Below are 13,919 nucleotides of genomic sequence, written 5' to 3' on the forward strand. Positions count from 1 at the left end.
GAAGACTTTAGCTATTTAGTCTACAGAGGAGAGAAACGAGCCAAAGGAACAGTGAGGACACTGTGAATGCAGAAGGGGTGACTAACCCTAGATATTTGTACACTTTGATTGCTGAATGACAATGATTTAGTACCAATGTGAAAGTGTAAGTTTCAGAGACACACTTTAAAGAGTGTTCTTGTGAACACAGATGTCTGTAATGTAGCTTATCTGAAGTTAGTGGCAGTCTTATCTGTGAAATTTAGTGTTTAAGTCCAGTTTCTAATATAATTGATGGCGCATAATGGGCAATAAATACACATTAAGTTGTTTTTTCTTTGAATGAATATAAAGAGTTTATTCGGTGCGTATTTGGGTATACAACAACAAATATTAAACAACTTTTTTAACTTTTGTGCACAGGGCAGAAAAACTGCCTGTACATGCTATGTCCACTTTTGGAACACAGATTTTAACAATTATTAATGCACAAAATCTTACATATCATGCAACTCTATGCCAAGATTCCAACTTTCTTCCATGCAACAGATATGAAGATCTAAATGGAAACCTAGCTAAGTCTTAAACACTTTTCCAGTAGCAAGTATAATATATGTTGATTAGGGGGAACCTGTCTTAACATTTCCTTGTACACAATACAATGTTCACGTGCCAAATACAACAACAGGGGTACTTGTACATGTACAGATGAGACAGTTCTTATTTGAACAACACAAAAGACGACACCACTGTTCCACAGTTCCCGTTTTTTACGCAAGAAGCCACAACAATAGATTAACGTGATACACGAATGGAATTAAGAGAAATCTACACTTGAGGATAATCTTGATTTAACTTATCTTTACTGACCAGGATGACAATACAACTCAATTTCTACGCACAAAGTACAGCACAAGAATTTGACCAGAATGCTACAGTTCTAATTAACAACAAAAAAAGAAAGAGAGAGAAAGAGGAAGGGACGTGGGAGGGAGAGAGGTGGGAAGGGAGGGAGAGGAAAATCTGTAAGAACACTATTACCTTGAGCCTGAGATGCCAATTCAGAATCAACCTTGAATTTGGTTGATTTGGATTAAGTGACAGAGTCAATAGAACCATTGGATTTCAGAAACCACACAATTTCACTATATTAAAGAGTACACTTGAATCAAGCATAGATAGAAAACATTAAGCCAAGAAAACAACACAGTTCACAGATTTTGTTTGCCCCTACAAAACATTTAAGCAGTTAATTTTATTTATTTTTTTAAAGAATAGTTGTGGTCTTTTAAATTTTCTTGGTTGGGAAACAAATTGACCAGCATTAGTGCTGTGAAATATTTTTGCTGTGTTATCCCCAAAGTATAGGTGAGATCATGAGAAAATTTGGCAGTCCTTCTTCCAGATTTAGTTCATCAATAATGCTTGGCTTTGTTTTGCGCAAGCTCAATCTAAATTATGGGGCTTTAGTATGGATTATAACAAGGTCTAATGGCAGATAGAATAGGGAACTCTGCCTGTGTGTTTGGTAAACCTCACTGATAAGTTTGAACTTTTGGATGAAGGACTGCTAGAAGAATTCAACAGCACCTGGAGGTAAGGTTCTGTTCTAGAGCCCTTGTTTTGCCCTCACTGGCTACGTTGATTCATTGTGGCTCATGGATTTGCCTCCATTCAGCACACCGGAGACGCTTCTGCTCTTGGTTGGGGTCCCACTTCCAGATCGGGAGAACTCCGTAAGATCATGCAGAGACGGCTCCTTATACATGGCCACTGAAACGCACAGAGATGGTGGAGAAGGACTTTAAAGGGGGCACATTAACGTACTGTGCTGTCCAAATTTCCACAACAGAGCTTAGATGTTCTCATTTTGAAACTTCTCAATCCAGGAAACAAAGCTTATGTTCATTATCTCAATTTAGCCATTCCACAGTGAATACATATTGTGTAATATCTTATACACAATAAACAGCTTTTATGTATCAAAATATTTAATTTTGACAATTGAAAAGAAACAAAGACAGCAGACAAAAACACCCGTTATGGTTACTAAATTTCTATGACTTAAGAAAAACATACAAGTACTTAGCAGTGAGAATGAAACTAGATTAACTTTAGTCCTAATATAGTCACACATACGGGATTTTAATACCTAACTTCTATCATTGACAGTTTGATATGCATTAAATACATTTAATATGCTAGGATAAAAAACCCTCATTTTTTTATTAGACATGGTCTGACTGTAGCCTAGGCTGCTCTGGTATCACTAAGTAGCCAGCGAATTCTCTTACTTATATTTTACTGATGATCATGAGGCACATGTAGGTAAGAGACATTTCAAGATCATTCAGTTAACGTTGGGGCATGGTGGCAAATGCCCATAATTCTGGCAATTTGGAGGTTGAGGAAGGAAGATCAGGAATTTGAGACCAATTAGGACTAGAAAGCCCCAGCTTCATAGGTGAAACTGTTTCAAACAAACAAACAAACAAACAAACACAGTCTGACCATCCAGCTAGTGAAAAATGAAGCTGGAACTGTCTCGTCTGTCTCCCCCCTAATACTGGTATTTCTCAGTTTATTTTTATATCTGTTCTGGCCAGTCTTGTGTCAGTCTGACACAAGTCGAGTTATTTGGGAAGAAGGAACCTTAGTTAATAAAATGTTCCCGGGAGATTGGACTGTAGGCTTGCCTATATTGGAATTTCCTTGATTGATGTGGGAGGGCTCAGCCCACTGTGTGGGTGGTGAGAAAACAGGTTGAACCAGCCAGTAAACAGCATTTCTGTAAAGTCTTTGCATTTGATTTTGCCTTGACTTCCTTTAATGATGGGCTGTGATGTGGAAGTGGAAGTGAAATAAACCCTTTCCTCCCCAAGTTGCTTGTAATGATGTTATATCACAGCAATGGCCATCCTAACTAAAACAGAAATCGGCTAGATCGCTAGGTATTGCTGTGATACACCTGAGCATATTTGGGGCAGGACAGTGAATTCTGGAATGTTGGGCTGGAAAAGCCATTGATTGTTCAGAGCTTAGTGACATGTGGGAATGAAGACTATAGACCTGAGAGCAAAGTGGATGATGGAGGCCTGGCTTGTGAAGTTTCAGAGGAGAGTTTTGAGTGTCTCTTAAAGACTCTTTGGGGCCATTTGATATCTTAAATTAAGACTCACTAAAGAAAACTTTTACGTTTTGGGACAATTGATACCTGTCAGCTGGGGCTTAAAGAATCAGATTTAATTAAGAAGATACCAGCATCACGGAGGCAAAATCTTTTGAGAAGTGTTTTCTTATGGTCAGCACACAGAGCTATGGTCCAAAGGTGGTCAAGGATGTACCTTGTGCTGGCAGTCAATATTAATGACGTGTGTCTACCAGGTGTTATTAATTTTGAAGGCATGAAGGGTTCATAGAGAGCTGCTGTAATTTTGCATGGAGAGGAGGCCATTGGTGAATGTATAGTTTCAGTTACAGTAGACGCCTCAGGGTTGAAGGGGTCATTGAGAAACATTGAGAAGTGATACCATGTGCGGGATAAGAGTCCCTGAAGAGAGGAGCCCAAGAGAGGCTATTGGTGAAGGTGTAGCCCAGATGAAATAGAGCTCCTACCACTTTGGAGATGCCAGTAGCATGGGATAACCACAAAGGAGAGTACCAGCTGTGGAGCAGAGCTGGGTTGAGCCTAGAAGATAAGTTGTGTGTGCTATGAATAGCAAGGCTTCGAGAACTGCTGTTCCCAAGGCATTGTGGAACATGGAGCATCATAATTGGGTCCCAAAAATCAAACACTGAACATTTCTTTTGCTTTGATTTGATTGTGACTATCCTATGGTTATTCCCTCTTAAAGTAATGAAGTATGTAATTTGTTTTTGATTTTACAGAAGCTTATAGTTAAAAGACATTAGTTATTTTAGAGAGTTTGGATTTTATAGAGACTTTAGATATTTCAGAGAAACTTTGAACTTGAAATAGTTTTGGATGTTTTGAAGAGACTGAACTTTTAAAATGTTTGAAAATTTGAAGACCATGGGACTGGAAAAATTGGAATGTTTTATACTGTGATACTAATATTAACATGCCATCATGGGGACAAATAAGAAAGGAAAGGTTCAAGTTGAGTAGTGATGCACTTGTGTATCAAGCTGAGGAGTCAATTGTGGTGGCTAGTTTTATGTCAACTTGGCACAAGGTAGAATCATTTAGTAAGAAAAGAACTCAGCTAACCAAAATATCACCACCAGACTGTGCAGGTAAGACTGTGGGGGCATTTTCTTGATTGATAAATAATATGGGAGGGTTCAGACCACTGTGGGAAGTGCTACCCTGGGCTGGTGGTTCCTCGTGATACAAGAAATCAGGCTGAGCTGGTGGTTCTGGGCTCTATAAAAAAGCAGACTGGGCAAGCCATGATGAGCAAGCAAATCAGTAAGCAACACCCCTCTATGGTCTCTGCATCACCTCCTGCCTCCAGATCCTGACTCCCATCGATGATGGACTGTGATGTATGGCAGTGTAAGATTAAATAAACCCTTTCCTCCCCCAAGTGGTCTTAGATTATTGTGTTTTATCACAGCAATAGAAACCCTAAAATAACAGTTATCTCTGTTTCATTTCTCTATTAATACAAAAAGAAAACTGTGAATGAAAATTCTAAGAGCTATATTGACCAAGGAGTTTTTCAATAAAGGTTAAATATGTACAGATTCTAAACTCCAGGGTTAATCTCTTCAAGCCATTTTATTATAATTTAGGGTTCTTACCTGTCTTAAGTTTGCAGTTTAGGTACTTCCTTCTAAGACAGGTGTTACTATGGGTAAATTAAGAGTAGAGGCTACTGTCAATGTCTGAATGTTGGCATGGTTTGTACATTTTGGTCTTGTTGGTTTTTAGTTCTGTGAAGTGCTTGAAAATTTATGGATAGATGCCCTAACACATAAGAATTATGTTTCACATCCAAAAGCACGAAAAGGACTTATTTAATTAGTAGTTTCCATGGCAGAATGCGTCGTCTATAGGCTATCAAATTTACCTTTTAGTGGTTTGGGCAGAAAGTGTGCTGCGGGCTTGTTCTTCTTCACGTGGTTGCCTTTCATGATCTCTCCTTCTTTGTTCAGGCCCAGATACCACCCTCGGCCTGACTGCTGCTGACGGTAGATCATCGATGAGTATGTCACATAATAATTTTCAAACACCGATTCTTTGAATTTGCACTCGGGTGTGAAATGCTCCTGAAACAAAAGCAAATAAACACAAAGTCAATATTTATAAAGGTGTGAATTTCAAGAAGAATAGACAGAATATACCTTTCAGGGGTGTATATAATGCATTGTTAAAGCTTATGTGAAGGTTATTCTATGTGAATAGGAGAAATTATTATCACTAGAAACTAAAAGACTGCATGTAGCAATTGTGTGATCTTTGAAAGGAACACCCAAAGTGAAAACTCTGCTGATTGTTGATTGGCCCTTTGCAATAAACAATGGGAAAACTTAGATAAGCCACATGATTGGGTGCTAGACTAATTCAAGAGCAAAGGGATTGAAAGAGAGGCATAAAGCTGTTATAGGAGCTTTGTTCTCCTTAACAATAATAAAAGAAAATTAACATTTAGTTTTGCATTTACTTTTTATATTATTATAGTGTGTGTGTGTGTGTGTGTGTGTGTGTGTGTGTGTGTTGTGTATGCCTGACATGTGGAGATAGAAAACAATGTTCTCTCGTTTCACTTTTACATATGATTCAAGGATTGAACTTAGGTCTCTAGGCTTTGTGTGCCAAGTGTCTTTGCCTGCTGAACCATCTTACCAGCCATGTGATTACCTTTGATAAATCCTAAGGTCATCATATATTATGGCTACCAGTTGTTTGAGTTAAAGCAGTATTACAATGCTGGTCACCTAGATTTCTAAAATAGCTCTTCAAAGAAAGCTTATCTTTCATCATAAGATTAAACCAACTTTACTTTTTTAAAATTCAAGATAGAATATACCTCTCCTCATTGTTTCCTTAAATTAATATTTATCAGCAAATCAATATGGTAGCAAAGAATTTACAGTATTTCTTTCAACAAACGCAAGAGAATAACTCAGAGGTCTTTGAACACTGGAGTGTGATTTTTCTGTCTTGGACTTGTCCATATTTTGTTTAAAATGGGTCATTTATATGAAAGTCTTCTAACCACAGGAGACTGTGTCAAGGACAAAAATCAGCCTTCTTTTTAGCCTGGTGTTTACATGCACATATACATAGAATAAACATATGTTAAAGTGGCCATTTATAAGCTAAATAAAACAAACAGTGGATTTTAATCTATGAGTAATTCATAGAAAAGCAGAGCAGGCAGTTGGAGTGGAAGATAACAAGGAAAATAGAGATATGAATGATATTATCAGATTTTTTCTTTAATTTGCTGAGATGTTATCAGGAACAACAGTTGATAATTTTGCCCAATGTTTACAAACCCTTGTGCATGTTTTCTAGGCCACTGGTCTTTTCTAAACCATGTCTTCGTGTTTCTTCTTTCCTTCGTTTTCATATTTAATGTCATTCTCAGCATACACACCAGCTGAGTAACAACATCTGAAACGTTCTAAAAGTTACTTTAGTGAAGGGGAACACATTTCTCAGCATTTCTGAAAGGGGAGCATGCAAGCAATTTCTTATGAAACGTGATCTCATTCAGTAATATGCCCGATGTCCCTCTTTGCTCTGTAGAAAGCACTTGGTCAGAGTATCTTTGGGAGTTATGTAGGTGCACACCATAGATCTCCCAGGATTCACACAACTTCAACCTACTAAAGCAAAAATGTACTTCTGGGGCAACTGTCACGCGGCAGAAACTTAAAAGAGTTCTATTTATGGGTTCTGAAATTTTCTCTTTGTGGGATTTCTCAACATAGAGAAAGCCAAAGTATGTCTACAAAGACATTTGATGAAAAATCTTCACATTTTCTCTAGTGATGAGAAAAACTTCTGGAGTTCTTTGTGAATTAAATCATCACTTGGATAAAGTATTCATCCTTGGAAAGTAGATTTTCCTTTCAAAAAAGTCAGAAATCATTTGCAAGTAAATCTGTTGAATGATGCAGATGATAAAGTTAGGTGACAGTGTTCAAGCACATGAAGAAAATATTCCTGAGTATAGAATGAGTAGATGGGATCAATGTGTGTTATAATCCAAGTCTCCAAAACATGCCATGCTTAGCATCTTGTATGATAGTAGCACCTATTCATAATTTCACATGCATTTTCAGATGGTCTATTACATACTTGAATGATACTAAAAATTTCAGAGATAATTAACATATCCCTTTAGTTTACTCTATATCAGAAGGAATCAGGCAAATGACTACAACATGAGATATATGTACAGTCATTAAGCTCAGAAAAGAAAGTCCAAAAAGATATATTGTCTGAGAAGAGAGGAGGAATTCAGACTTAATTCTGACAGGGGCACCAAGGACATTTTCATAGACAGAAGAGATCATGACACCTGAGTCTTGAAGGATGGGAAAGAATTCAACACAGAAATGAAGAATAATAGCTGAAGCATGGGTCAACACTTATTCCATCCTCTACCTTCCTTCCCACTCTTCTTTTAGTATCTGGAATCTACCAAACTGCAGCTTCTCACACTTAAACCCCGGGTATGTTTGCATTCATCCATGTGCTCTCAATTTCATGGTCCTATAGCCTTTAACTTTCATACTTAGAGCAACAAGTGTATGACTTTAGGACCTCTTCAGCAGACTCTTTTAAGGATCTCATAATCGGTCTTCCTTGTTCCCTTGATGTATTTGCTTTCTTAAAGTAAGGTTCCCTTCCTCATGAACTCTGGATGATTTCACCTTGCATATAATGTAAACAACTAATGACTGCATATTTCCTTTGAAGTCCTCCACTATTCAGTCACCCCCATTTTTTTGGTCCGCCACCACTGAACCACACATGTATTTCCAAATATATTCACTTGTTTAGTAACACATCCTTCTCTTTCTCTGTCTTCTAGTTTTCTTCTCATCCCTCAAGGCCTACATTAAATATAATTCTTCTTTGAATTACACATGATTTCTCCCAATCAGAACTGATTAAATCTCTATCGACACCCAGAGGCTCTATCTAGGTCACTGGCATGGCCTGTAACTTATACCCATGCATGGTAGCTATGAACTTGTCCTATTTCCAAATCTATCCCCCAAACTCATGGTAGACCAGATGATTAGTGGACTACTGATTAGTAGGAATGTTGGATTTCAGTGATCGAGAGGAAATGCTGACAATTACACGACTTATTAGAGTATCAGCTTCCAAAATGTCTACAGGGAATTTCCTTTATACCACAGACTAATATCAGTTATATTTATAAGGAGGCTGTCATTGCATGGACAGATCTTGCATGAGTGATTTAACAGCTGTTAAGAATAACGGCACCTACAACGCTAAGAGGAAGTCTTGGCAATTGTTACAACTATTGGAAAATGGCAAGGAAGGACTCAATGAACTGAATGCTCTGTCACATCCTGGCAATTTCTTAGTCATTCCTACTAAATTTGGACTCAAAAGCTCAGCAGAGAAGAAAATGAGGCCAAAAAAAAAGAAGAAAAAAAACATGTTGAAGCAACCAAAGGAGTGTTCTGTTCTCTGTGTGTGACACTGTCATTTTTATCCTGTGTTAGAATGCGTAGGCAGAAGAGGCTTGATTCTATTAAAATGTGGAAACATTTACCATCCCATTCTATGCAGAAGAGGCCAACAAAGACAAGGGTGCAGTTGCATCTCTTCAGTAGCTATAAGCAATATAAATAACGGCAATTGTATTTGGCTCAAGCCAAGAAAGTCCTATTTTGAGGAGACTTGGTGGGAAAGACATCAAGGAACAAATTTACTTTGATTGATTGTGAATGACTCCTCACTGGTACCCTGGAAGAAGATATCAAAGTGGTCTTCACACAAAGTGGAAGCGAATGAAGGCAGCAATAGCTGTTCTCTGTATTCAAAAGGCAGTACATAAATAGCTGCTATCAGAACGGTTCTATGAATTAACATATGTCACATATTCCTGACATGGTTCTTACGGAATTACTTAATAGGAACATAAAATAAAAGGTACTTTGGACCTTATAACTGTTTTAGTTTTAAATTTATTTTTCATTTTATATACCAACCCCAGTCCCTCTCCTCCCCTTCTTTGCCCCTGCTACCTTCTTCCCACCAGCACATCCACTCCTCAGAGAGGATAAGGCCTCCTTTGGGAAGTCAACAAAGTCTCGCATGCGAAGTTGACTCAGGACCAAGTCCCTTGCCCCCTTTATCAAGACTGAGCAAGGTATCCCACTATAGGGAACAGGCTCCAAAAGGCCAATTCATGCACCTGGGATATGTCCCCGTCCCACTGCCATCCCCCCCAACAAATGAATGTGGGTGACAATTATGTGGCTTCATCTGTTGGGGGAAACCTTATAACTTTTAATGCATTAATTTCTCTTAAATTTTGTTTACTTCTTGTGTGCATACATATTTTGTCAGATAACTAATATTTAGTTCATGAAATAATCATTATCTAATACTTTCTCTGTTTATGATTTTTATTTGATTCCCTTACAAGCTCAAGATTTGTTTCTTTTGGTGAGTATTAAACTTGTTATCTATATGGAGTCAATTCTAGCTAGTTATTATCATTTTGGCCAAGGAACAAGGGACTGACATTTAGAGAATACACAGATCCAAGAGTAATATCTAATATTTTTTCCAAACCCACTTTACTCACATTACTAAGAAGTAAATAATTATTTGGAGGTTAAAATAGCAAATATGAAATTATTTTAAAACCCTAATACATCAATAGAACATACTAGGGATTTCTTACAGCCAACATTGTTAAGGGTCAGCTACTCCTATCAGGGCAGATAGTATCTCAATATAGACATTGTGAGGCACAATGGGCAATCTTGGATTTATATACAAACAACCCCAAGATCCAATGGTGTGTCAGAAACATTGCCTCAGAATACAAAACTTGAGATTTAGTGTAAACCGCTATTATCTTTCAGAGTCTAAAGAAGTAGCCTGCTCTGTGCTACTTCAGTCACAATGGCAGTGTGGAGACACTACAGTAGCTTTGGTCGGCTGGAGCTGGAGCCTGGTTAAAGGAGACTTGGATTAGAAGAGTAGCTACTCTGAAATGAGGCCGGTAGGGCTCTGGCTTATAGCTGTGCCAACAGGAGCCATGACCTAAAACAACAGAGCTTAGCTCTGTGTATATTTGTCTGCCAGGCTCTATAAGCACATCTCCAGCATTAAAACAGATGCACCAAGATTAAATACCTTCATAATTAAAATAAGTAATTTGACAAACACAGGCCATAATAACAGGGTTCTCATCCTCCCAGCCCATGTGCTTGTAGTCTATGCTATGAAGTCACTGCAAGGTGACAGTGCTACATTTGAGTTTGTATCTTGGCAGGATAGGAAGCTTTGAGGACTACCACATAGACTGTAAATGTCCTTTTTACACATTTAGCCCCCACAACATATTTTTAGGTAGGCTGCATAGATTCTTTTGAATCTAGGGAGAGCAAAATTGTCAACTGCAATGGTTCATACAAAAACTGCTAACGTTAAACTTGGGTAGCAAGGACTGTCTTCACCTTTCACATATGTGTATTATATCAAAGAGAAACATCCTGGTATATGCTAATGTTCCTCAATAGATTCTGCTTACAGCACCTATGACATTTTTAAAGCAGGAAGTACAGAACCCAGAAAATAAAAAGTTTATAGATTTATGTGCAAACAACAACAGAAACATCATTACCATCCCTGAAACATGATCTTTTCAGCAAGTTCCAAGATCATATGCCTTTCTCTTCAATGCTCCCAATGACCTCTTTTCCCCTCCTATCTTCCAGAACATTGTCAGCAGACTAATCCTCCAATTAGTTTAGCAATTACTGTCACTAGCAAGGGTCATTCATCTAATCTTGAGTCATGTTCTAATGATAATTAATTTTCTGGATTTAAAATGTGCAAGTTATTTAAGCAGGTCTGATTTGTGTATGTCAATTATTCTCCAGCCTATTGAAAATCATGAATAGATTAAAATCAGAGTTTCAGCTCTTTTCTAAGATAAGTAGATGGAATTTTAAAATATAAATTTTACCCTTTGGGTGACAAAGTAACTACCTATGTTCCCTAGATTGGCTTCTCCTCCGTCAGTGATCTCAAAATCCAGGACTAATTATTATACCCAAAGCTTTGATGTTCTCTCCAAGGGTAGATTTGAGACAAATAAACTTCATTATTACAAGTTCAAAGCATGGCAAGAAAGAAGCAGAGGAAAAGGGAATCAACACACTGCTCTGTAGCCAAGCTAATGTATTAATTCATGATAAAGGGAGTATTTTTAATGCAAAACCCCCATTGGACTAAGATAATTAAGGGCAGTTCTTGGTATAACGATGGATTATAGCAGATGACCTATACATATGTGATAAAAAATACGTGTGAAGTACAATAGCATATGATTAGCCCTTTGAAGCTGCCTTCTACAAACTCAAAAAAGGGCTAATTCCGGCACTGTATCTACGTAATAAAAATGAAGGCTCTTTCAGAAGTAACAGGTCAACACTTGCCTATTAGGGCAGAAACAGTGAGTGAAAAAAATGAGGAAAGGAGGCTAGACATAAATTGTGTGTGTGTGTGTGTGTGCGCGTGTGCATTGTATGTGCATGTTCATGTGGGTATGTGCCTATGCCTATGTGCCTATGGGTCATGTGCAGGTATTTATGGTGCAAGGTAGAAATTGATGTTGGGTGCCTTCCATGATTGTTCTCTATGGAATTATTTTGAAAAAAGGTTCTCTTACTGGAATTATTTTGAAACAGGCTGCCTGACCACTGAGCTTCAAAGATAAACTAATCTCCGATGAGGAAACTCTAGTTCTAGGGTGGAAGTGTGCACTGTACCTCTTGGCCTCACATGAGGTCATCGTGCTTATAAAACAGGCATTGTACCATATAAGCCATCTCCCCAGTCCAATAAACCCAATTTTCAAGACGTGGAATGGAAGAGGGGGAGGGAAGAAGAAAAAGAAGGGTAAAAAAGACAAAATAGTGGAGCTGGGTATATGGCCTTGCAGTCACAATCCCTGGCTGCTTTTGTGGATGGCCCAGTCTCAGTGTGCAGCATACACATGGTGGCTTACAACTATATGGAACTGCAGTTCCAAAAGATCCAAAGACTCTTCTGACCTTTGTGGGCACCGGGCACACGTGTGGGACACACATTAACACAGGCAAAACAATTATACACAAAAAGCTTTAAAAATCTTTAAAAAACCAATTTAAGAAAGACAAAACAGTACTTGAGCTGAAGGAACACTAAAGATATAGGTACATAATTACACTTTGTGTGTCCAAATAACTAAACATTTCAATTAAATTCTATTGGCTTTATTTTTGTAAAATGATGAAAAACTCTACCAATCCTGTTAACTTAATTATTCTCTTTCCCAAAGACCCAATGAGAAGCTGTATGTGAATGAAGCTCTATAGTAGGGTTTTTTCTGATAACAAATGACCAGAAAACCAGGACAAAATGCATTCTTTCATTTTCAGAGTTCTTTTCCATTCAGGAATAAGATGAGCTTATGTGTGTTTTACTAATATAGCAGAATATAAATTCTACCCAAAATTAGGGCTACAGATGAATTATACTTTGTATTTAATGCTCCCATCAAATCTTGGTTCCTGGGAAATGGTTTTGTCTCCTTTCATTTTTCATTTATGTCTGCAGCAGGATGAAATGGCTGCGCTGCTCTAATCCACAGCACTAAAAAAAGAGATAGAGAGGTATTTGAAATGGTCCTTGTGAAATTCTGTGACATAAAAAATTACTTAAGTACATAAGGCAGGACATGGTGATGCGCACCATTAATCCCAACACTGGGGGTGGGGGATGCAGAAGCCGGCAAACCTCTGAGCTTGAGGCCAGCCTGCTCTGCAGAGTGACTTCCAGGATGACCAGGCATACAGAGAAACCCTGTCTTGAAATACCAAAACAGGACACATGGTAATTAGCAAGTACTTGAAAAGAAATGCAAATAATGCAGGACTTTTTGTCCCATATTGTTACAACAAAATTTTCTGATGTCATTTTATATTACAGAATATTTCATGGGCATTTTAATTTACCTTAGGTTAGCTTCGCAAAACGTGGCAACATAGTTCTTTTTCCCCACAGTTCTTCATCAATTAAAAACTAGAACAATGTCAATGAGTACCCAGATACTGGGTTTTAGTCCTGGTTATCCTGTATCTTCTAGTTCTATGAAGATGTGCCATGCATTGTATTACTCACCCTATTAAACATTTAAAGCACAGCTGGATGTTGAGGGTTTTGTTAAATGGTCATTGATTCTTGGTGGAGCATTGGCAACATACTATATAACAAAATAATTTTCAAAAAATGAAAATTTCTAAAAAACAAAACAAAACCCACAACTGGGCCTTGTGATGCACACTTTTAATTCCAGCACTAAGGAGGCAGAGACAGGTGGATCTCTGAGTTCGAGGCTAGCATGTTCAACATAGTAAGTTCCAGGACAGACAGGGCTATATAAAGAGATGCTGTCTCAATAAACAAAACACATTTAAAAAAAGTTAGCAAAAACGGAATCACAAAGAAACAGTAAACCTCCACAGACTTACAAGGAATAGAAGTGAACAACTCATAAAATGTCCTGTGGTGGTACATACCTTAATCCCAGTACTTAGGATGCAGAGGCAGGAGCAGGTGAATCTCTGTGAGTTCAAGATCAGTCTGGTCTACAGAGAGAGTTCTAGGCCAGCCAGGCTACAATGTGAGATCTTGCTTCAAAATAACCAAACAAAAACAAAACAAAAAACTCTTATCAGTTTCCATGAGCAGATGGAAG

At 37.9% G+C, this 13,919-nt stretch overlaps 1 protein-coding gene across 5 annotated transcripts in view; it reads right to left on the reverse strand.

The window, feature by feature from the left end:
* Nucleotides 1–316: 316 nt before the first annotated feature.
* Fgf13 (fibroblast growth factor 13) overlaps nt 317–13,919 on the reverse strand; it is a 516,384-nt gene continuing 502,781 nt past the window's right edge. For all 5 annotated transcript variants that reach the window (XM_040744655.1, XM_040744654.1, XM_040744656.1 and 2 more), the window contains 2 exons: nt 5,016–5,214; nt 317–1,752 (listed from right to left, as the gene is read on the reverse strand). In XM_040744655.1, the coding sequence (XP_040600589.1) occupies nt 1,616–1,752; nt 5,016–5,214 (336 nt within the window). In that variant the 3' untranslated portion in view covers nt 317–1,615. The remainder of the gene's footprint in view (nt 1,753–5,015; nt 5,215–13,919) is intronic.

Source organism: Mesocricetus auratus, unplaced genomic scaffold, assembly GCF_017639785.1.
Source record: "Mesocricetus auratus isolate SY011 unplaced genomic scaffold, BCM_Maur_2.0 Super-Scaffold_100003, whole genome shotgun sequence".
In the NCBI taxonomy this organism is placed as follows: domain Eukaryota; kingdom Metazoa; phylum Chordata; class Mammalia; order Rodentia; family Cricetidae; genus Mesocricetus; species Mesocricetus auratus.